The 26,131-nt window shown below is 37.7% G+C and overlaps 1 protein-coding gene across 1 annotated transcript in view; it reads right to left on the reverse strand.

The window, feature by feature from the left end:
- The window catches only part of NEB (nebulin), a 223,438-nt gene that overhangs the window by 95,862 nt on the left and 101,445 nt on the right, over positions 1-26,131 (reverse strand). The window contains exons 68-75 of the mRNA XM_042994438.1: positions 25,645-25,848; positions 25,073-25,177; positions 24,007-24,114; positions 22,423-22,734; positions 20,242-20,445; positions 18,579-18,683; positions 18,330-18,437; positions 17,628-17,939 (exon numbers count right to left, since the gene is read on the reverse strand). Coding sequence (XP_042850372.1) covers positions 17,628-17,939; positions 18,330-18,437; positions 18,579-18,683; positions 20,242-20,445; positions 22,423-22,734; positions 24,007-24,114; positions 25,073-25,177; positions 25,645-25,848 — 1,458 coding nt within the window. The remainder of the gene's footprint in view (positions 1-17,627; positions 17,940-18,329; positions 18,438-18,578; positions 18,684-20,241; positions 20,446-22,422; positions 22,735-24,006; positions 24,115-25,072; positions 25,178-25,644; positions 25,849-26,131) is intronic.

Below are 26,131 nucleotides of genomic sequence, written 5' to 3' on the forward strand. Positions count from 1 at the left end.
TATTCTTCTGCATGTTGCTGTCCAGTTCTCCCAGCACCGTTTGTTAAAGAGATTGTCTTTTTTCCATTGGATATTCTTTCCTGCTTTGTTGAAGATTAGTTGGTCATACTTTTGTGGATCTAATTCTGGGGTTTCTATTCTATTCCATTGGTCTATGTGTCTGTTTTTGTGCCAATACCATGTTGTCTTGATGATGACAGCTTTGTAGTAGAGGCTAAAGTCTGGGATTGTGATGCCTCCTGCTTTGGTCTTCTTCCTCAAAATTACTTTGGCTATTCGGGGCCTTCTGTGGTTTGATACAAATTTTAGGATTGCTTGTTCTAGCTTCGAGAAGAATGCTGCTGCAATTTTGATTGGGATTGCACTGAATGTGTAGATAGCTTTGGGTAGTATTGACATTTTAACAATATTTATTCTTCCAATCCATGAGCACGGAATGGTTTTCCATTTCTTTATATCTTCTTCAATTTCCTTCATAAGCTTTCTATAGTTTTCAGCATACAGATCTTTTACATCTTTGGTTAGGTTTATTCCTAGGTATTTTATGCTTCTTGGTGCAATTGTGAATGGGATCCATTTCTTTATTTGTCTTTCTGTTGGTTCATTATTAGCGTATAAGAATGCAACTGATTTCTGTACATTGATTTTGTATCCTGTGACTTTGCTGAATTCATGTATCAGTTCTAGCAGACTTTTGGTGGAGTCTATTGAGTTTTCCATGTATAATATCCTGTCATCTGCAAAAAGTGAAAGCTTGACTTCATCATGGCCAATTTTGATGCTTTCTATTTCCTTTTGTTGTCTGATTGCCGATGCTAGCACTTCCAACACTATGTTAAACAACAGCGGTGAGAGTGGACATCCCTGTCGTGTTCCTGATCTCAGGGAGAAAGCTCTCACTTTTTCCCCATTGAGGATGATATTAGCTGTGGGTTTTTCATAAATGGCTTTTACGACTTTTAAGTATGTTCCTTCTATCCCGACTTTCTCGAGGGTTTTTATTAAGATGCTGAATTTTGTCAAATGCTTTATCTGCATCGATTGACAGGATCGTATGGTTCTTATCTTTTCTTTTATTAATGTGATGTATCACATTGATTGATTTGCTAATATTGAACCAGCCCTGCAGCCCAGGAATGAATCCCACTTGATCATGGTGTATAATTCTTTTTATATGCTGTTGAATTCGGTTTGCTAGTATCTTATTGAGAATTTTTGCATCCATATTCATCAGGGATATTGGCCTGTAGTTCTCTTTTTTTGCTGGGTCTCTGTCTGGTTTAGGAACCAAAGTAACGCTGGCTTCATAGAATGAGTCTGGAAGTTTTCCTTCCCTTTCTGTTTTTTGGAACAGCTTGATAAGGATAGGTATTATCTCTGCTTTAAATGTCTGGTAGAATTCCCCTGGGAAGCCATCTGGCCCTGGACTCTTATTTGTTGGGAGATTTTTGATAACTGATTCAATTTATTCACTGGTTATGGGTCTGTTCAAATTTTCTATTTCTTCCTGTTTGAGTTTTGGAAGTTTGCGGGTGCTTAGGAATTTGTGCATTTCTTCCAGGTTGTCCAGTTTGTTGGCATATAATTCTTCATAGTATTCCCTGATGATTGCTTGTATCTCTGAGGGATTGGTTGTAATAATTCCATTTTCATTCATGATTTTATCTATTTGGGTCATCTCCCTTTTCTTTTTGAGAAGCCTAGCTAGAGGTTTATCAATTTTGTTTATTTTTTCATAAAACCAACTCTTGGTTTCGTTGATCTGCTCTACAGTTTTTTTAGATTCTATATTGTTTATTTCTGCTCTGATCTTTATTATTTCTCTTCTTCTGCTGGATTTAGGCTGCCTTTGCTGCTCTGCTTCTATTTCCTTTAGGTGTGCTGTTAGATTTTGTATTTGGGAGTTTTCTTGTTTCTTGAGATAGGCCTGGATTGCAATGTATTTTCCTCTCAGGACTGCCTTCGCTGCATCCCAAAGCGCTTGGATTGTTGTATTTTCATTTTCATTTGTCTCCATATATTTTTCAATTTCTTCTCTAATTGCCTGGTTGACCCATTCATTTTTTAACCTCCACGCTTTTGGAGGTTTTCCAGACTTTTTCGTGCGGTTGATTTCAAGTTTCATAGCATTGTGATCTGAAAGTATGCATGGTATGATCTCAATTCTTTTATACTTATGAAGGGCTGTTTTATGACCCAGTATGTGATCGATCTTGGAGAATGTTCCATGTGCACTCGAGAATAAAGTATATTCTGTTGCTTTGGGATGCAGAGTTCTAAATATATCTGTCAAGTCCATCTGATCCAATGGATCATTCAGGGCCCTTGTTTCTTTATTGATCCTGTGTCTAGATGATGTATCCATTGTTGTAAGTGGAGTATTAAAGTTCCCTGCAATTACCACATTCTTATCAATAAAGTTGCTTATGTTTGTGATTGTTTTATATATTTGGGGGCTCCCATATTCAGCACATAGACATTTATAATTGTTAGCTCTTCCTGATGGATAGACCCTGTAATTATTATGTAATGCCCTTCTGCATCTCTTGTTACAGCCTTTAATTTAAAGTCTAGTTTGTCTGATATAAGTATGGCTACTCCAGCTTTCTTTTGAGTTCCACTAGCATGATAGATAGTTCTCCATCCCCCTCACTTTCAATCTGAAGGTGTCCTCAGGTCTAAAATGAGTCTCTTGTAGACAGCAAGTAGATGGGTCTTGTTTTTTTATCCATTCTGATACCCTATGTCTTTTGGTTGGAGCATTTAGTCCATTTACATTCAGTGTTATTATAGAAAGATATGGGTTTAGAGTCATTGTGATGTCTAAAACAGACATTTCTGAATTCTTCTGGTGGTTGGCCATTTACTTTATGGAGTGTAGGATACTTCCGACTAAAATTTTAAAGCTAAACATCTAGGTCTACTAACTTTGAATATTTGTCTTCATCACAATACGGTACACATCTGAAAATACCCAGCACGCAATACATGAAAACTAAGAACCAACTGTGAAGCTAGAAAACCTTCATCAAGGTATCATGTAAGACCTGGTAAGACTTTTCTCCCCTAATATTTCCCTTTGACTTTTCAGAGGTCCCTGCTAAAGGGATGGGACATAGATATTTAAGCACATCTTATTCTTTGGGTATAATTAAAAATTATCTTTTGGCTTTTCTAATGGCTTTGAAATATCAAGCAAAAAAGTTCTGGATCAATAAAAAAAAAACTATAAAGACAAAAGAGACTATTACCTCATTCTCCCTCATGTAAGAGAAATTTAACTAGGAAATTTCATTCCTCTAGATTAATATACGATGAGACTGAGCTATGGACATTGGATATAGGACAATGCTCTTAACGTTGAAAGGAGGAATCCAGTAGGATTCAGATATCCCAACTCTTGTAGTCCTGGGACCCAGCCCTGTATTTAACATTTAAAAGAGAGAATTGCCATTCATAATCCATTGGGAATGGTACTAAAGAGAAAATGTCTAGCACCAAAACTGTACACATTTCTAAGATAGGTAATTTGTCCATTATGCCACACTCCACACACTGACATATACTGTCCTATAAAGACATTTACACTTCATATTTATGCTCTTACATTGCTGATTTGCAGGGCATTAATATGAGCCTGCAGCATGACTGGCGTGTCAGAAGGCATGGTGATGTTGGTTTTATCTCTATTCCATGCTTCTTGATATAGTTTCTGTGGAGAGAAGGGAAGTATTAATTTAATACAGTGATAAAAAGTAGATATCTGAAACATTAAGCCTTAAAAACCTGGAAAAATGTTTTTAATGTTTATGATGGTTAATTTTATGTGTTAACTTAGCTAGGCCACAGTACCCAGATATTTGGTCAGACTTTTTTTTTAATGTTTGTTTATTTTTGAGAGAGAGAGAGACACACACACAAAGCATGAGCTGAAGAGGGGAAGAGAGAGAGAGGGAGACACAGAATCTGCAGCAGGCTCTGAGAGATCAGCACAGAGCCTGATGTGGGGCTCAATCCCACAAACCATGAGATCATGACCTGAGCTGAAGTTGGTCACTTAACTGACTGAGCCGCCCAGGCACCCCTGGTCAGACTTTTTATAGATGTTTCTGTGAAGGTATTTTTTTTTTTTTAGAAGAGATTAACATTTTTATCAGTAGACTTTGGTAGAGTACCCTCAGTAATGTGGATGGGGCTTGTCCAATCAGCTGAAACCGTTAATAGAAAAAAGACTGACGTCCGCAGAGCAAGAAGGAAATCTGTCAGCAGACTACCTTTGTACTTGAACTGCAACTCTTCCCTAGGTCTCCAGCCTATTCTGCAGACCGTAGATTTGCCAGCCTCCATAATCATATGGCCCAATTCCATAAAATAAATCTCTCTTCGTGTGTGTGTGTGTGTGTGTGTGTGTGTGTGTGTGTGTGTATGTGTGTATACACAGATAGAGGCTACAGAACTATCTACATCTCTCTCATAAACATATATATGCACACATATATACATGTATCTATACCTATACATATCTATATCTCCTATTGGCTCAGTTTCTCTGGAGAACCATGGCTAATACAATGTTATACCATTTAAAATGCAGCATTATGCTACAGATTTTTTTAATGTTTATTATTTTTTGAGAAAGAGAGAGCATGAGTAGGGGGGGACAGAGAGAGAGAGAGAGAGAGAGAGAGAGAGAGAGAGAGAGAGCAGAGGATCCAGAGTGGGTTCTGTGCTGACAGCAGAGAGCCTGATGTGGGGCTGGAACTCACAAACTGTGAGTTCATGACCTGAGCCGAAGTCAGGTGCTTAAATGACTGAGCCCCCTGGGCACCCCAATATGCTACAGGCTTTAGTATCTGATAGGTGTTAAAGAAATATTTGTTCTAATTTGAATCTATCTTTACCAAACTAGTCTTTACCAAACTAGCAGATTGTTAGAGTTGCTCTTGTTAGTAAGTCTTCCAAGAGGAACAGGCCACTTGCTCTGTTTGGGTGGCATCATCTGAAAACAGTCCCACAAAAGGAATGCTTGGTAACAGGATGGTTCTTACCTCACTTATTTGCAGAGAATTGGCTTTGGCCAGGACAACATCTGGAGTGTCAGTAATGCTAGTGAATTTCAAGGCTTCTGGCCGTGTTTTATAAAGTCTTTCATTCACCAGGTCTTGAGCATTCCTCACCCTCTTCATTTCTACCGAGCCTTCTGGCATCCAGCCGATGCCACGTAGCCACTCCAGATCTGACTTATATACACTCTACAAAGATGTTAGGCAGAAATTAGGTTCCACGGTTAGACACACCATCTCATAATTGAAAAATCAAGTACATGGGATTGAGGGGTTGATGAGCATAGTAGATAGTATTCAAAAAAAGTAGGATCTGAGATTTATAGGACTCCAGGGTTTTAATATCAATGATAGAGTAATTTGTAAAAGCATAATTATATACACTAGCTGTGAAGAGGAACAAAATCATAATGCTGAGTTTCATGATAATTATTTGATATTTCCAAAAAATTATAGAACTGAAAACATTTTTAAAGGAAATTTTGTTGAATCTCATTCCGTTTTAATCCTGTAATAACTGACTGAAGGAAATTTTGTTTAATGTTTTAGCTATAGCACAATAGTGGTAATTATTTCAAAAATATTCAGATAATTTATGTTTATCTGCAACATATTTTCATTGCCAGAAAGTATAAATGACATGAAGAAAACAGTCTGGAACCTAGGTCACAGAATAAAAGACCTGGTGTAAGTAGGGCTCTTCATCTATACTCTTTGATTCCTATGACATAACTCCTGAAGATGGATTATGTATTAAACAATGTGAGTGGTGTTCTCCTGGGGCTGTGCAGTGCACACTCTATGACTATCTGTCCATGGTGGGGTCTACCCATAGGGGCACTGCCTGGACAATTAATAAACCTATGTCCTCTCCTTCCATCTTTCCCAAAGTTTGTGTTACGTACATCACTCTGCAGTTCATAGGCCTTCTTTGCTTGGATAATGTCGTTTTGATCAGGTAAACATGTCCAGTGATGCAGGTAATTTCGATAATCAATGTCACTGACCAAAGTCTGACATTGCTTGGCCATCACGATGCCTAACATGTCCACTGGGCTGGAGAACTTGGTCTTCCACTTTTGGAATTCCTTTTTGTACTCCCTTTCACTTTGAATCTTCCCTGCATGTATGGCACACATAATCCTGGGGTCATCTTCTATGCTCTGGGCTCCAATGTGGTGGCCCTTTTGTCTCTCATATGCTTCTTTGTATTTGTACTACAATGAAAGAAATATCAGTTTAGAAACCAAGTTTGAAGACCGTATACATGCTGACTACAGAAAACATGAACATCCGCAAGCAAATGGATAAGAATTTCATATTGCAAACATTTTGGCATCTCTGAATAATTTTAAATTCTTTACACTATCATAAGCAAAAGTGTAGTATATTCATATACCCTCATTGGTGAAGCCCTTCCCTGAGCAACTCTAGCTACAACTCCAAACCGTACTATTCTTCTCCGTGACAACAAACGGAAAACGTCTTACAAAGTAAGAAGCAGGAGTGGGGATATGTGTGGAAATAATTGTGAAATGTGGCCCACCAGCAGCACAGTGGCTGTTCAGCAATGTGAGTCCAGAGGGGGTAGGATGGAGGGCACTTACATCACTGGCAATGTCCCTTGAGGCCTTGGCCCTTTTGATGGAAATAGCATCAGCCCTCAGATCATAGTCCTTCATCTTTGATTCATCCCATCCCTTGGTGTAAAGTTTCTAGGTGGAGGATGATACACAACAGAAAAAGAAAATTGTTTCAGAAAGTTAATAGGTCAATTCCAGACAGGAAAGTGTAAGGTGGAAAAGTATTTTGAGGAATCCTAGAAAGGCTTAAAAGACAATCAGGAAACCTCTTACTTGGCTAATATTGGCAGAGTTGCTCTTGGCCAGTAGGATTTCTGGGGTGTCCGGCATCACGTGGATGGAGGATTTGTCAGCATTCCAAGCCTCTGTATATAAATGCTATGGGGGAAAAGGAGTAAGAACCTCTGTTAGTGCCCATGTATTACAGTTGTTTTCAAATTTAACACATTTTACTGTAGAAAAAGCCTTTTTAAGGCTATTTGGAGGCGAGGGAAGCAAAAGGGTAGTGGGGAGAGTGAAACATGACAATATTTAAACTGCCATATGACAGCTTCATAGCTAATATGAAGCTATATAGTGGTCTTAATTATTATTTTTTTCTGTGATTCTCACCCTTACTCATATGACCTCCAAGGATGGAGCCTGCCTATAGAATTATGAGAATTTAGAGTTATCTAAATAAATGAAATGTGGATACTGGTAATTGATCGACTACATGAAATTCTATCTGGATACATAAATGTTCAAGGTTCTAATGCTGGCATTAGCAATTTAAAGTTCACAATTAGAGACTTCTAATTAATTAAAGTTCACAATTGAGACTTCTCCACTATGTCTGAATGTATCATCAGCCCGGCTTACCTCACTGATTTGTACAGCATTGATCTTTGCCTGGATGACTTCAGGGGTATCAACAATGCTGGTGAATTTGAGGGCCTCAGGCCTTATACGATACAGCCTCTCATTCAGGAGATTCTGGGCATTCTTCACTCTCATCACTTCCACAGAACCCTCTGGCAACCATCCTATACCCTTCATCCATTCCAGGTCTGATTTGTACACGTTCTACATGAAGGAGAGAACCACAGAAGGCAGAAGAGTCAAATCTTCCCACAAGAACACAATGCCAGTGGGCCACACACTACCTCTAATCAGCTGGGTGGCCAATCCCATGAAACAGAAGGATCAACACTAATTGTTAATATTTGGGTGTTACATCCTGGGCACACATTTCTGGGAGAAGTTCACCATATCCTACAGGAATTGGAACAGGACTGACAAATGACACTTGTAGAATGACAGATAGCAATGGCACTTGATTTTGTTTTTATATAAGGTTGAGCTTCTGTGCTCACCATTTGAAATCTGCCATTTTGGTACTACTAGAATAACATCTGTAGGAATTTGGGAGAAAAAGGTCTTTAGATGCATATATAATGAGGAAAAAATATATACTTTTACTTATATACACCTCTCTCTATAAATATAAATATATATATATACATATTTTTCCTATATGTGTCAGAGGAACTTAAAATCTAACATTTCCTTAAGTTCACATTTGTTTCTGAAATTTAGATATCTGATTGTACAACTGTAATGGGTTGAAACAACTGGGACTGAAATTTTCTATCCAATTACATAGAATGAGAGGGTGATTTTTTTTTGTCTTAATAAGGCCTTGCTACATGAAAAGGAATCCTCTGTAAGATAGAGAATGTTCAAAATAACTCTACTACCATGAAAGGTACAGATTAAGTTAGGCTCTATTAGGATTACCACTTAAATTATGTCCCTAGGGAACACACTGTGATGATATACAGAGACAAATATCTCCCCAAGAGTCTGCTGATAATATACGCACATCGCTCTGCAGTTCGTAGGCCTTCTTAGCCTGGATCACATCATTCTGATCTGGCAAACATGTCCACTGGTGCAGATAATTGCGATAATCAACATCGCTAACCAGGACCTGGCATTTCTTGGCCTGAACAATCGACATCATGTCCAATGGCGTATTGTGAATTCCTTTAGACTTCTCATAAGCTTTCTTGTATTCTCTGTCACTCTGGATCTTGGCAGCATGTATAGACCAGACCAATTTGGGGTCATCTTGTAGGGTGCGGAAACCCACATGGTGGCCCAATTGCTTACGGTATCCTTCTTTGTATTTGTACTAAAGTTGTGAAAAAACAGACAAAAAAATATGAAAATAATGTAGTAAGAGGACTTTTCATTAAATGTTTTCAGAATATTTTCCCTGCCTTAATGTAAATTGGCTCAACATTGGCAGTCATTACATATTTCAGTAAGGAAATAGGGCTATTTTTGGTAGTTTCATAGAAAATATGAGTAAATCAGGAGGGAAGTAGCATGGTGAATGAGAGTAATTACAAAAAATTATAGCTAACATTTACTGAGCAATTACTAAATGCCCAATACTATTATGAGTGCTTCAAATGTATAGGTTGATTCTTGTGAAATTGCTGAATTTTTTAGTTAAAATAGTTGAGTAGCAGCAACTATCATCTCAATCTTCACAACATCTCTGTGAAGTGGATACTATTATTATCACACATTTCAGATGTGGAATATAAGACAGTAGGTGTAATCATGGTCCCCAAGTTTTCCTGGAAAGTGGGATGTTAAGTCAGATTGTCCCCCAAGAGTACTGAGAGTACCTCAGTAGGAAAAAGTCATTTGTGTGATTTTGGAGACAGATAAAGCAAAAGGTGCATATTTCGGGAATGGAAAGCAAGGTCATTAGTGTGAATCAGACGACAACAAAAGGCCTGTAGGCAAGAGTTTCCATCTTGTCCACACTTGTCCTAAGTTTCTTAGGACTAGAGTAAGATAGCATCTGTTTCTTTTCTATATTTGGATAACATAGAAAAGTTTGGATAAAAGGGAGAGAAAGAGAACTGGGAATAAGGCAGATACTATAGATTGGCTATTGTGTTTAGAGTTAAAATTGAAAAATAAGAAGGAACAGGTAGATATGGGAGATAAAAAATAGAGCACAACCCAGAGAAAGAGCACAGGGTTGCTTAAAGATTTGGAGCTGGGAGTGGGGGTAAGGGGCTTGGTAGGATAATTATTTTAAGTTTTTAAATTACTATTAAATGAATTTCACAAGATTACTGAGAGCATTATACATAAACCTTCAGTATAAAATCTTATATATAAGGTGCGATTTCAGTCTTAAGTCTTATGTGAAACTTTCACCTGTTATCTACATTTATAGATAATGTCATAAATATTTGGGGGATAAAATGATACTGGTCAACAATCAAATGTAATGAATTCTCCCAAGAATTCTGCATAGTCTCTTTGTGTTATTTTACATCCACTCAGAAAAAACTTAGAAATCATTTATACATATACCTCATCTATACTAACCTTAGTGTGCTTCATTCCATTTTAATGGTTTTAAATAGGGTAAGTCTTTAGTGTAAAAAAAAATGCAATTGTTTGCATAGATTTTTTAAGCCCCCCAAATTCTTGAAAAATACCACAAGGAAATAAAACCGTACCTCACTGGCAATATCTCTGGAGGCTTTGGCCTGTTTGATTTCAATGGCGTCTGCTCTTAAGTCATAGCCTTTCTGTTTGGCCTCATTCCAGTCTTTCTGGTAAAGATTCTATTGAGGAGAAACACAGGTGTGTTTACAAGAATTGAAAATAAGTGAATATATTCAAAGTACTCAAAATAAGATTCATAAGACATAATATAAATAAAGACAGCATAAGACAAAACATTTCTTTTTTTAATTTAATTTTATTTTTATTTTTATTATTTATTTATTTTTTAAATATGAAATTTATTGTCAAATTGGTTTCCATACAACACCCAGTGCTCATCCCAACCGGTGTCCTCCTCAATACCCATCACCCACCCTCCCCTCCCTCCCACCCCCCATCAACCCTCAGTTTGTTCTCAGTTTTTAAGAGTCCCTTATGTTTTGGCTCCCTCCCTCTCTAACCTCTTTTTTTTTTTCTTCCCCTCCCCCATGGTCTTCTGTTAAGTTTCTTAGGATCCACATAAGAGTGAAAACATACGGTATCTGTCTTTCTCTGTATGACTTATTTCACTTAGCATAACACTCTCCAGTTCCATCCACGTTGCTACAAAAGGCCAGGTTTCATTCTTTCTCATTGCCACGTAATATTCCATTGTGTATATAAACCACAATTTCTTTATTCATTTATCAGTTGATGGACATTTAGGCTCTTTCCATAATTTGGCTACTGTTGAAAGTGCTGCTATAAACATTGGGGTACAAGTGCCCCTATGCATCAGCATTCCCGTATCCCTTGGGTAAATTCCTAGCAGTGCTATTGCTGGGTCATAGGGTAGATCTATTTTTAATTTTGTCAGGAACCTCCACACTGTTTTCCAGAGCGGCTGCACCAGTTTGCATTCCCACCAACAATGCAAGAGGGTTCCCGTTTCTTCACATCCTCTCCAGCATCTATAGTCTCCTGATTTGTTCATTTTGGCCACTCTGACTGGCGTGAGGTGATATCTGAGTGTGGTTTTGATTTGTATTTCCCTGATAAGGAGCGACGTTGAGCATCTTTTCATGTGCCTGTTGGCCATCTGGATGTCTTCTTTAGAGAAGTGTCTACTCATATTTTCTGCCCATTTCTTCACTAGATTATTTGTTTTTTGGGTGTGGAGTTTGGTGAGCTCTTTATAGATTTTGGATACTAGCCCTTTGTCCGATATGTCATTTACAAATATCTTTTCCCATTCCGTTGGTTGCCTTTTAGTTTTGTTGATTGTTTCCTTTGCAGTGCAGAAGCTTTTTATCTTCATGAGATCCCAATAGTTCATTTTTGCTTTTAATTCCCTTGCCTTTGGGGATGTGTCAAGTAAGAAATTGCTGCGGCTGAGGTCAGAGAGGATTTTCCCTGCTTTCTCCTGTAGGGTTTTGATGGTTTCCTTTCTCATTCAGGTCCTTCATCAATTTTGAGTTTATTTTTGTGAATGGTGTGAGAAAGTGGTCTAGTTTTATTCTTCTGCATGTTGCTGTCCAGTTCTCCCAGCACCGTTTGTTAAAGAGATTGTCTTTTTTCCATTGGATATTCTTTCCTGCTTTGTTGAAGATTAGTTGGTCATACTTTTGTGGATCTAATTCTGGGGTTTCTATTCTATTCCATTGGTCTATGTGTCTGTTTTTGTGCCAATACCATGTTGTCTTGATGATGACAGCTTTGTAGTAGAGGCTAAAGTCTGGGATTGTGATGCCTCCTGCTTTGGTCTTCTTCCTCAAAATTACTTTGGCTATTCGGGGCCTTCTGTGGTTTGATACAAATTTTAGGATTGCTTGTTCTAGCTTCGAGAAGAATGCTGCTGCAATTTTGATTGGGATTGCACTGAATGTGTAGATAGCTTTGGGTAGTATTGACATTTTAACAATATTTATTCTTCCAATCCATGAGCACGGAATGGTTTTCCATTTCTTTATATCTTCTTCAATTTCCTTCATAAGCTTTCTATAGTTTTCAGCATACAGATCTTTTACATCTTTGGTTAGGTTTATTCCTAGGTATTTTATGCTTCTTGGTGCAATTGTGAATGGGATCCATTTCTTTATTTGTCTTTCTGTTGGTTCATTATTAGCGTATAAGAATGCAACTGATTTCTGTACATTGATTTTGTATCCTGTGACTTTGCTGAATTCATGTATCAGTTCTAGCAGACTTTTGGTGGAGTCTATTGAGTTTTCCATGTATAATATCCTGTCATCTGCAAAAAGTGAAAGCTTGACTTCATCATGGCCAATTTTGATGCTTTCTATTTCCTTTTGTTGTCTGATTGCCGATGCTAGCACTTCCAACACTATGTTAAACAACAGCGGTGAGAGTGGACATCCCTGTCGTGTTCCTGATCTCAGGGAGAAAGCTCTCACTTTTTCCCCATTGAGGATGATATTAGCTGTGGGTTTTTCATAAATGGCTTTTACGACTTTTAAGTATGTTCCTTCTATCCCGACTTTCTCGAGGGTTTTTATTAAGATGCTGAATTTTGTCAAATGCTTTATCTGCATCGATTGACAGGATCGTATGGTTCTTATCTTTTCTTTTATTAATGTGATGTATCACATTGATTGATTTGCTAATATTGAACCAGCCCTGCAGCCCAGGAATGAATCCCACTTGATCATGGTGTATAATTCTTTTTATATGCTGTTGAATTCGGTTTGCTAGTATCTTATTGAGAATTTTTGCATCCATATTCATCAGGGATATTGGCCTGTAGTTCTCTTTTTTTGCTGGGTCTCTGTCTGGTTTAGGAACCAAAGTAACGCTGGCTTCATAGAATGAGTCTGGAAGTTTTCCTTCCCTTTCTGTTTTTTGGAACAGCTTGATAAGGATAGGTATTATCTCTGCTTTAAATGTCTGGTAGAATTCCCCTGGGAAGCCATCTGGCCCTGGACTCTTATTTGTTGGGAGATTTTTGATAACTGATTCAATTTATTCACTGGTTATGGGTCTGTTCAAATTTTCTATTTCTTCCTGTTTGAGTTTTGGAAGTTTGCGGGTGCTTAGGAATTTGTGCATTTCTTCCAGGTTGTCCAGTTTGTTGGCATATAATTCTTCATAGTATTCCCTGATGATTGCTTGTATCTCTGAGGGATTGGTTGTAATAATTCCATTTTCATTCATGATTTTATCTATTTGGGTCATCTCCCTTTTCTTTTTGAGAAGCCTAGCTAGAGGTTTATCAATTTTGTTTATTTTTTCATAAAACCAACTCTTGGTTTCGTTGATCTGCTCTACAGTTTTTTTAGATTCTATATTGTTTATTTCTGCTCTGATCTTTATTATTTCTCTTCTTCTGCTGGATTTAGGCTGCCTTTGCTGCTCTGCTTCTATTTCCTTTAGGTGTGCTGTTAGATTTTGTATTTGGGAGTTTTCTTGTTTCTTGAGATAGGCCTGGATTGCAATGTATTTTCCTCTCAGGACTGCCTTCGCTGCATCCCAAAGCGCTTGGATTGTTGTATTTTCATTTTCATTTGTCTCCATATATTTTTCAATTTCTTCTCTAATTGCCTGGTTGACCCATTCATTTTTTAACCTCCACGCTTTTGGAGGTTTTCCAGACTTTTTCGTGCGGTTGATTTCAAGTTTCATAGCATTGTGATCTGAAAGTATGCATGGTATGATCTCAATTCTTTTATACTTATGAAGGGCTGTTTTATGACCCAGTATGTGATCGATCTTGGAGAATGTTCCATGTGCACTCGAGAATAAAGTATATTCTGTTGCTTTGGGATGCAGAGTTCTAAATATATCTGTCAAGTCCATCTGATCCAATGGATCATTCAGGGCCCTTGTTTCTTTATTGATCCTGTGTCTAGATGATGTATCCATTGTTGTAAGTGGAGTATTAAAGTTCCCTGCAATTACCACATTCTTATCAATAAAGTTGCTTATGTTTGTGATTGTTTTATATATTTGGGGGCTCCCATATTCAGCACATAGACATTTATAATTGTTAGCTCTTCCTGATGGATAGACCCTGTAATTATTATGTAATGCCCTTCTGCATCTCTTGTTACAGCCTTTAATTTAAAGTCTAGTTTGTCTGATATAAGTATGGCTACTCCAGCTTTCTTTTGAGTTCCACTAGCATGATAGATAGTTCTCCATCCCCCTCACTTTCAATCTGAAGGTGTCCTCAGGTCTAAAATGAGTCTCTTGTAGACAGCAAGTAGATGGGTCTTGTTTTTTTATCCATTCTGATACCCTATGTCTTTTGGTTGGAGCATTTAGTCCATTTACATTCAGTGTTATTATAGAAAGATATGGGTTTAGAGTCATTGTGATGTCTAAAACAGACATTTCTGAATTCTTCTGGTGGTTGGCCATTTACTTTATGGAGTGTAGGATACTTCCGACTAAAATTTTAAAGCTAAACATCTAGGTCTACTAACTTTGAATATTTGTCTTCATCACAATACGGTACACATCTGAAAATACCCAGCACGCAATACATGAAAACTAAGAACCAACTGTGAAGCTAGAAAACCTTCATCAAGGTATCATGTAAGACCTGGTAAGACTTTTCTCCCCTAATATTTCCCTTTGACTTTTCAGAGGTCCCTGCTAAAGGGATGGGACATAGATATTTAAGCACATCTTATTCTTTGGGTATAATTAAAAATTATCTTTTGGCTTTTCTAATGGCTTTGAAATATCAAGCAAAAAAGTTCTGGATCAATAAAAAAAAAACTATAAAGACAAAAGAGACTATTACCTCATTCTCCCTCATGTAAGAGAAATTTAACTAGGAAATTTCATTCCTCTAGATTAATATACGATGAGACTGAGCTATGGACATTGGATATAGGACAATGCTCTTAACGTTGAAAGGAGGAATCCAGTAGGATTCAGATATCCCAACTCTTGTAGTCCTGGGACCCAGCCCTGTATTTAACATTTAAAAGAGAGAATTGCCATTCATAATCCATTGGGAATGGTACTAAAGAGAAAATGTCTAGCACCAAAACTGTACACATTTCTAAGATAGGTAATTTGTCCATTATGCCACACTCCACACACTGACATATACTGTCCTATAAAGACATTTACACTTCATATTTATGCTCTTACATTGCTGATTTGCAGGGCATTAATATGAGCCTGCAGCATGACTGGCGTGTCAGAAGGCATGGTGATGTTGGTTTTATCTCTATTCCATGCTTCTTGATATAGTTTCTGTGGAGAGAAGGGAAGTATTAATTTAATACAGTGATAAAAAGTAGATATCTGAAACATTAAGCCTTAAAAACCTGGAAAAATGTTTTTAATGTTTATGATGGTTAATTTTATGTGTTAACTTAGCTAGGCCACAGTACCCAGATATTTGGTCAGACTTTTTTTTTAATGTTTGTTTATTTTTGAGAGAGAGAGAGACACACACACAAAGCATGAGCTGAAGAGGGGAAGAGAGAGAGAGGGAGACACAGAATCTGCAGCAGGCTCTGAGAGATCAGCACAGAGCCTGATGTGGGGCTCAATCCCACAAACCATGAGATCATGACCTGAGCTGAAGTTGGTCACTTAACTGACTGAGCCGCCCAGGCACCCCTGGTCAGACTTTTTATAGATGTTTCTGTGAAGGTATTTTTTTTTTTTTAGAAGAGATTAACATTTTTATCAGTAGACTTTGGTAGAGTACCCTCAGTAATGTGGATGGGGCTTGTCCAATCAGCTGAAACCGTTAATAGAAAAAAGACTGACGTCCGCAGAGCAAGAAGGAAATCTGTCAGCAGACTACCTTTGTACTTGAACTGCAACTCTTCCCTAGGTCTCCAGCCTATTCTGCAGACCGTAGATTTGCCAGCCTCCATAATCATATGGCCCAATTCCATAAAATAAATCTCTCTTCGTGTGTGTGTGTGTGTGTGTGTGTGTGTGTGTGTGTGTGTATGTGTGTATACACAGATAGAGGCTACAGAACTATCTACATCTCTCTCATAAACATATATATGCACACATATATACATGTATCTATACCTATACATATCTATATCTCCTATTGGCTCAGTTTCTCTGGAGAACCATGGCTAATACAATGTTATACCATTTAAAATGCAGCATTATGCTACAGATTTTTTTAATGTTTATTATTTTTTGAGAAAGAGAGAGCATGAGTAGGGGGGGACAGAGAGAGAGAGAGAGAGAGAGAGAGAGAGAGAGAGAGAGCAGAGGATCCAGAGTGGGTTCTGTGCTGACAGCAGAGAGCCTGATGTGGGGCTGGAACTCACAAACTGTGAGTTCATGACCTGAGCCGAAGTCAGGTGCTTAAATGACTGAGCCCCCTGGGCACCCCAATATGCTACAGGCTTTAGTATCTGATAGGTGTTAAAGAAATATTTGTTCTAATTTGAATCTATCTTTACCAAACTAGTCTTTACCAAACTAGCAGATTGTTAGAGTTGCTCTTGTTAGTAAGTCTTCCAAGAGGAACAGGCCACTTGCTCTGTTTGGGTGGCATCATCTGAAAACAGTCCCACAAAAGGAATGCTTGGTAACAGGATGGTTCTTACCTCACTTATTTGCAGAGAATTGGCTTTGGCCAGGACAACATCTGGAGTGTCAGTAATGCTAGTGAATTTCAAGGCTTCTGGCCGTGTTTTATAAAGTCTTTCATTCACCAGGTCTTGAGCATTCCTCACCCTCTTCATTTCTACCGAGCCTTCTGGCATCCAGCCGATGCCACGTAGCCACTCCAGATCTGACTTATATACACTCTACAAAGATGTTAGGCAGAAATTAGGTTCCACGGTTAGACACACCATCTCATAATTGAAAAATCAAGTACATGGGATTGAGGGGTTGATGAGCATAGTAGATAGTATTCAAAAAAAGTAGGATCTGAGATTTATAGGACTCCAGGGTTTTAATATCAATGATAGAGTAATTTGTAAAAGCATAATTATATACACTAGCTGTGAAGAGGAACAAAATCATAATGCTGAGTTTCATGATAATTATTTGATATTTCCAAAAAATTATAGAACTGAAAACATTTTTAAAGGAAATTTTGTTGAATCTCATTCCGTTTTAATCCTGTAATAACTGACTGAAGGAAATTTTGTTTAATGTTTTAGCTATAGCACAATAGTGGTAATTATTTCAAAAATATTCAGATAATTTATGTTTATCTGCAACATATTTTCATTGCCAGAAAGTATAAATGACATGAAGAAAACAGTCTGGAACCTAGGTCACAGAATAAAAGACCTGGTGTAAGTAGGGCTCTTCATCTATACTCTTTGATTCCTATGACATAACTCCTGAAGATGGATTATGTATTAAACAATGTGAGTGGTGTTCTCCTGGGGCTGTGCAGTGCACACTCTATGACTATCTGTCCATGGTGGGGTCTACCCATAGGGGCACTGCCTGGACAATTAATAAACCTATGTCCTCTCCTTCCATCTTTCCCAAAGTTTGTGTTACGTACATCACTCTGCAGTTCATAGGCCTTCTTTGCTTGGATAATGTCGTTTTGATCAGGTAAACATGTCCAGTGATGCAGGTAATTTCGATAATCAATGTCACTGACCAAAGTCTGACATTGCTTGGCCATCACGATGCCTAACATGTCCACTGGGCTGGAGAACTTGGTCTTCCACTTTTGGAATTCCTTTTTGTACTCCCTTTCACTTTGAATCTTCCCTGCATGTATGGCACACATAATCCTGGGGTCATCTTCTATGCTCTGGGCTCCAATGTGGTGGCCCTTTTGTCTCTCATATGCTTCTTTGTATTTGTACTACAATGAAAGAAATATCAGTTTAGAAACCAAGTTTGAAGACCGTATACATGCTGACTACAGAAAACATGAACATCCGCAAGCAAATGGATAAGAATTTCATATTGCAAACATTTTGGCATCTCTGAATAATTTTAAATTCTTTACACTATCATAAGCAAAAGTGTAGTATATTCATATACCCTCATTGGTGAAGCCCTTCCCTGAGCAACTCTAGCTACAACTCCAAACCGTACTATTCTTCTCCGTGACAACAAACGGAAAACGTCTTACAAAGTAAGAAGCAGGAGTGGGGATATGTGTGGAAATAATTGTGAAATGTGGCCCACCAGCAGCACAGTGGCTGTTCAGCAATGTGAGTCCAGAGGGGGTAGGATGGAGGGCACTTACATCACTGGCAATGTCCCTTGAGGCCTTGGCCCTTTTGATGGAAATAGCATCAGCCCTCAGATCATAGTCCTTCATCTTTGATTCATCCCATCCCTTGGTGTAAAGTTTCTAGGTGGAGGATGATACACAACAGAAAAAGAAAATTGTTTCAGAAAGTTAATAGGTCAATTCCAGACAGGAAAGTGTAAGGTGGAAAAGTATTTTGAGGAATCCTAGAAAGGCTTAAAAGACAATCAGGAAACCTCTTACTTGGCTAATATTGGCAGAGTTGCTCTTGGCCAGTAGGATTTCTGGGGTGTCCGGCATCACGTGGATGGAGGATTTGTCAGCATTCCAAGCCTCTGTATATAAATGCTATGGGGGAAAAGGAGTAAGAACCTCTGTTAGTGCCCATGTATTACAGTTGTTTTCAAATTTAACACATTTTACTGTAGAAAAAGCCTTTTTAAGGCTATTTGGAGGCGAGGGAAGCAAAAGGGTAGTGGGGAGAGTGAAACATGACAATATTTAAACTGCCATATGACAGCTTCATAGCTAATATGAAGCTATATAGTGGTCTTAATTATTATTTTTTTCTGTGATTCTCACCCTTACTCATATGACCTCCAAGGATGGAGCCTGCCTATAGAATTATGATGCAGCAGAAATCCATTAACACAGAGTTAATCCCAAATTCAAGCCCAACTCCACTATGTCCAAGCTGTGTAATCTTGTGAAAGGTACGTAATGCCTCATATTCCTCATTTCTAAGAGCTGGATAATCATATTTTTACTGAGTGCTTTTTGGTTTTTTTTAAACCTACTATTTTTTTTAAGTTTATTTATTTATTTTAAGACAGAGAGAGAGCTGGGGAGGAGCAGAGACAGAGGGAGAGAGAGAGAATCCAAAGCAGGCTCCACACTGTCGGGAACTGTGAGATCATGACCTGAGCTGAAATCAAAAGTCAGATGCTTAACCAACTGAGACACCTAGGTGCCCTTACTAAGTGCGTTTTGAAGATTAACCATAACATATGTAAAGTGTCTGAGTCATAGTAGGCACTCAAAAGATTTTACGGGGTTTCCTATTGTTATTATTACTGTGGTTGCTGTGATGGGTATGGTATAAAATAGAATTCCTGGAGTTTTAGTACTTCAAGCTTTGGAGTTCACTGAGAGTCGATTTCATATTCTGCACTGAGCACCCAATCTCACTACCCTGAATGTCTGGAAGATGTCCAGGCAGGTTGTGGAAGAATTCAGGTACATTAAATTCAACCTGAAATGTGCACATTAAAGACTCATCCATTGGATAAAGAATGATCCCAGTATCAATAAATAGATTGCTAGAACTCTGAAAAAAAAAAGTGATTATTTATCTTATGTAATGATACTGAAACAGCAGTAGCAGCTCACTTCCCAAAGAGGTTCTCACTTCTCACTTCCACAACCTAATACGGAAGGGCAAACCAAGCAACTATTTTGAGTTGTTCACATTCAAAGAGTCAATGTGGTGCTGCTATACACACTGTGTTTCCCAGACTTCAGAACAACATGCTAAAAGGCCGTATATTCCTTGCGGGATAGATAAAGAGAAGTCAATGGTTTGAGTCCGCTGTGCCTAGGAGAATGTACAGGGCAAAGTAATGTATGTGTGGATGTCTCCAGGTCACTGCTCAAACGAGTGTGTCCATTACTCCAGAGAAATTACCCCAGGCTCTGCTTCTTCATGCACACAGAGAATTAGGGGACACCGTGTTGAGAAGAACATGAAGGTCCAACTAGAAGTCAAGCAGATGCTCTGTTGAAGACGGGCATGAGAATCAGGCCCATTACATCCCCCTTCTCTGGAAACTCTTCAGGGCATTTCTCACTTTATGAGCCAAATCCATGGAAGGTATGACTCAGGAAATGGAAACAATTGCATACTCACTTTGCTCATCGTCAGGGCATTATTCTTTGCCAGGACAATCTCTGGGGTGTCTGTAATGCACGTGAATTTGAGCTGGTCTGCAGGCTGGCGGTACTTCCTTTCACTCAGGATTTCTCCAGCTCTTTTCACCTTCTCGACTTCTACAGAGCCAATGGGCACCCATCCAATGCCTCTCAGCCACTCGAGATCAGACTTATAAATAGCCTGAAAATGAAATAATGTCAAATATTTATAGAAGTTACCTAGACAGCCTGGTGTCAGATCTTGAGTTAACATATACAGATAATGTATAATTCTGAATCTTACTTAGATGAATTTCTGGTAAGACCCACAGGATTGACTTACTTTGGTGTAGAATGGCTAGCCAAACACTTTGTCCCTGAAGGCAGCTAATGTTTTCTAGTTTAAAGACTCATAAAATCTGTGCTCACTTTGGTAGCACATATACTACCAAACCATTTTAAGGAAATTAGTGACTGCCCCCTGATAGAAAGTATTTATTCTCTGATTTGATTGCCTGTACCTCCTTGTGCATCAATGATACTCTGTTAGAATACAGCTTGCTCCTGTCCCATTGGGCAGTGGCCTTCACAACCAGGCATATAACATAAAGATGAACACTACTGGTTGACTACATGTTGAATTAATGTGTTTTCTGGGGACAACAAAAAGGGCATCATTTGATTCTATGTACATGCTTCTAAACAAAGAGTACACGTATTTTTACTCTTGTTTATCTTATCCTCAATTCCCTTTCTTGTGTTATAGTTCAAGAAGATATTTTATCCGTCTTTAATTTTTCTTCTTTGAATTTAAGTAATTGGCTAAAGGAGCATTTTTCTCATAAGTAAAGGTAACAATTCTTTTTGTTTGTATGGCTCTTTGGGAAATTTCCTTTTTACAATGCCACTATTTTTATCAGTCTTTCAAAAGTGACAGTTGTCAGAGCCTGATCAAAAAAACAAGGAGCTACTATACCAATGAGGTAGCACTTGAGTCCCAAGGACAATCTACTGGCTGACAACAAAAGTGCCTCACGTATTTCTAGAGAGCTACTGTTTTCAGCTTCTTAGAAAAATTGTCTCAATCTGTACAATTCATTCTTAAACTTCCTTGCACAAATAACAGAACATTATCATAAAAATGATAATACGATCAATTCATTTGGCAAATTAGGTTGTGTTAAACCAGCAATTCTGAACCTGGCATCAATGTACTTGAATAGAAAAACATACTATTTTTATTTTTATTAAACTCTAATTGAAATACAATATTTATTTTGATTATAAATATAGGTATAGATCATAATAGCATTAATACTACATAAGATTTTGTCATCAATAAAAATCACAAATATTTTCATATCCTATTACATTGTTGCAGACATCTTGAGATATTTATGCTCCTTCTTTGAAATTAAACTAGTTCTTATACCCAGTGCTACATTTTTTAAGTTTTGAAAATCATGTCTATTCACTACATCATAGATTATGTTAAATATATATGCTTTTTATTTGAGAGAGAGAGAGAGTGAATAAATCTCAAGCAGGCTCTATGCTCAGTGCAGAGCCAGACATGGGGCTTGATCCCACGACCCAGGGATCACAACCTGAGTGGAAATCAAAGAGTCAGACACTCAACAGACTAAGCCACTCAGGTACCCAAAGTTTAATATTTTCATAACCATATTTCAATGTGATCAGTTTCTTCTGAAACATATATATGTTGCATTTTATGCATTTCATGACATTGTCTTGAGAAGTTGTCCATAGGTCTCACAGGATGCCAAAAGATTCCATGGCATAAAAAAAGTTAGAACTCCTTTAAAAAATCTTTTAAATGTGCTGATGGGTGAGCACCAAGGAAGTAACCTGTCACATGGACCTTCCCTGTCCCCCAAAGGAAAAAAAAGGTAATTAACCTAATTTGACCTCCTTCCCTTTCCCCTTAAGGAAGGTGACCTTGTCTGAAACAATCCTTTCCATTCTTTTGCTAATAACCTCCTTGCCTTTATCCTCCTCCCTATAAAAACTTTTTTTTTTTTTCCTTACAACTCTGGAGTTACCCTCTACTTGCTGGATGGATTGCTGCCCCATTAATGAATTGTTTAATAAAGGCATTTAGATTCAAGTTAAAATCAACAAAAATAAACACATGCTGATGAATATTAGGCCCACTCACATCACTCTGAAGGTCATATGCCTTCCGAGCCTGTATGACGTCGTTTTGATCAGGCAGACAGATCCATTCATGTAGAGGATGTTTGTAGTCTATGTCGCTTACAAGGACCTGACACTTCTTGGCCAACACCAATCCCAGCATGTCCACTGGGCTGCTGAATTTGGTCTTCCACTTCTCAAAGTCCTTCTTGTACTCCCTGTCACTTTGGATCTTGGCCACATGGATGGACCACATTATCTTGGGGTCATCCTCAACATTTCGAGCCCCAATGTGATGGCCAAGCTGTTTGCGGTAGCCTTCCTTGTACTTGTACTAAAAAAAGAAAAAAAGATATGAGTTTGATAACAACATCTCATTTATATAACATTTTATAGTTTCATACACACATTATTTCTTTTGATTTTTCCTTTCACTAGTGAGAGAGAGAAAAGCTAATATTATCAACCCCATTTTATAAAGTAGAAACCTGAAGCCTAGAGGAATTTTAGCTGATTTGTTCACGATCACATCACAAGTAGGTGATATTCAAGTAGAGAGCTTCTAGTTCTTAATATTTTTCCGTTCTATTAAACTATATTACCTACTTCACATTTGATTGCTTAACAAGGAAATGTAAAACATCTTGTACATTCTAAAAAAACATCTGCTTAAAGATGTGGCTTTTTCCTAAAAATGTATTAAGAATATTTTAGAATCTATCTTTTAGAATTTATACTGAATGTCCTGATCAAGAGAATGGGCTACATTTAGATGATCTCACCAGAAAATATCTCCCTGTTAGGTCACTGAACTTTCACCATGAAAGAGTCATGCCTTGGGTCACTGTTCCATACTTTTAGAATTCAAGAACAACATGTTATGATTCATCTTATCATAAGATGATCATAGTGTGGACTTTTCCAGCTGTTTTACAGCCAGAGAATGTTTTGATAATAGAAGGAATGAAGCCTAAGTCTAAGGCATGGAGCCCTCCCAGAAGAAGGAAAGCCTGGATTTGGGTCCTCAGGAGTCATGGTACAGAATAAGGGTGCCAGATACTCTCAGGAGATGTTTCGCATGAGAAGGAAAAGCTACAGAGAAGAGAACAAGTTTCTCTTCTCAATTTGTTCTTACAACCGTTAGGGGCATCTTCAGAGTTACATCTCACTAAAAGTTACAAAGGATGAAACAAAACTCTAAAATACATCTGTCATCTAGTCTTCCTTTGATGCCAGAATGGATGGAAGTAGCAGGAAAGAACTCACATTTATATTGGCTGATGTACATGTTCTTTCAATGTCTTCTACAAACATCCACAGCATTTGCTGCTCAACTTCTAAGGCTCAAAAATATGAACCCATTTTTAGGGTCTATAAAACCCTCATTTTACAAGAAAATACCTCTAACCCCAACTGATTAACAGGTATCATCATGGACACATCATCTTGTGGTTTGCTTTGTTTTTATTGGCAACTTTGTACATGGTGGAATTACCAAACGAAATTGAGACTTGTAGGGACAACCAAAATTCTGGCAAGAAAAATTATAAAAGCTGCCATTTGGGAAAATCTCTAAGAAATGCCTCTTCCAAAAACATCAACTTACATCGCTAGCAATATCTCTTGAGGCCTTGGCTGCCTGGATTGGGATGGCATCCAAACGCAAATCATAGCCTTCCTTCCTGGACTCTTCCAAAGCAAGTTTATAGAGTTTCTGTAGAAAAGAAAGTCATTAATCATTATTCCTTTCATCAAAAAATAAAGCAGGTTATTATTAAATTTTCCCTGTCCTCATTTAAACTATAGAAAGAGATCCATAAAATCAAATATTAGGTGGGTTTCTACAAAATTGCTTTGTAGGTGCTTAAGGATTTTAAGGCACATGTTCTAAAGTTGGAGGTTTTATTAATTGGTAAGTTTAAAACACACACACACGCGCACACACACAAATTATCTTGGGGGGAGATCAGCCTGTGGTTGCCAAAATTTTGTTTCACCAAACAAGAATATGTAAAAAAAATACTATTTACTATCACCATTATAATATGAAAGAAAACCATCTTAATACTAAACAAGGAGAAAGAATAAGGATATTATCTTCAAATTGAATATATTTGAATGTATGAAAAACTCAATGTGTTATATATGTTTTTTTATCATTTTGCTATGGACTATCATCACAGACCATGATCAATATGTAGAGCAGGGTTTCAAATAATCACCCTGATGAAAATACTAGTCCTGAGAGAGATGCCTAGAAAAATACTTGCAAAGAATTTGCTTAAAGGGTAATGCTTAAAGGGTAACCAGAGCATTACTGAAACAGCAGAATACCAGAGGGCATGACACCTCACTGGGTTCCAACAGTGCCTCCTAAATAGCTGTTTAATCAAATAATGGCTTGATACCCACACTGACCTGTAGGAGAAGACATCAGGAGTGTAATTCCCATTGAAATATTTCTCCATAAGCATTCCATTCCCTGCTACCCTGTTGCTACAAGGCTGGCTACTTTGTGGACCTACCACACAGCCCGAAATTGAAGCAAGAGAGAACTCTATTCTACTGACGTTACTTTGGAGTGTGTATAAGTCAAACCATGTCACTTAGGAAACCGTTACAATAGTTCATTTTTGCCTTTCTGTTCATTATATGATCAATAGTTTACTCACATCACTGTAGTTTATTCGGTTGAGTTTGGCTAGCATGATTTCTGGTGTATCTGGCATGACATGGATTGATTTCTTATCATTGTCCCAGGCTTCAGTATATAAGCGCTATGAAGAAAGAAATTAGAAAAATTATTTTGGCATTCAAAGATGCTTTTCTTTTGATATGTGTCAGTCACCTCTCCTCTATACGAAGTAGAAATAAAATTACTTAAGTTGCATAAATTCCTACTTTTCGTGTAGATAAATTACTATTTCCCAGAGTATTTAGCTTACTAGTTTACTATTTCATTGACTCGGTTGTTACTGTTTCTTATTAAAATGCTTTAGCAGTTCTGAAAAGTATAAATGGGTTGCAGTATTTAAAATCTATAATTATGAAATAATTACAGTGCATAGTATTTTTAACAGTTTAATATTTTGAAGTATTAAGTAACTATGGTATTATAATGGAAAAATCATTTACAAAGGTATCATAAATCCTATAGGAATTATAGGAATGCTGTAACATGTCAGAATTTTTACCTTTTTCGATGGTAAATTCCTCTACCTAACAGTGAGGAATAAAAACTCACCTTACTCATGTTTATAGCATTGCTCTTTGCCAGCACCTGCTCTGGAGTGTCAGTTATGCTGGTAAATTTCAGGGTCTCCGGACGCTGACGGTAGATATTATCACTCAGTATCTCTGCGGCCCTCTTGGCTTTAACCACTTCCACGGAACCAATCGGAACCCAGCCAATGCCTTTCATCCATTCAAGGTCTGACTTATATAAATTCTGCAAATGAACAGATAGGAAACACACTTACTAATTAGAATTTTAGATTCACAGTCACAAAATGCCTATTAGGGAAATACAAAGTATTTGTGAACAAATAAAGCTCCCAGCATAGCTGATCACTCATTTAAAAGTATTATTGAATATTTTATGAGAATATTTTTCCCCCTGAGCATTTTTTGGTACAGAGGATTATACTAATATGATAAAAGAACTTTTGTAAAATGTAGAAGACACCTGCCCTTGAGGGTAGTACACGATTTTTACACAGAAGTAGAGCTTC

The sequence above is a fragment of the Panthera tigris genome, chromosome C1 (genome assembly GCF_018350195.1).
Source record: "Panthera tigris isolate Pti1 chromosome C1, P.tigris_Pti1_mat1.1, whole genome shotgun sequence".
Lineage (NCBI taxonomy): Eukaryota > Metazoa > Chordata > Mammalia > Carnivora > Felidae > Panthera > Panthera tigris.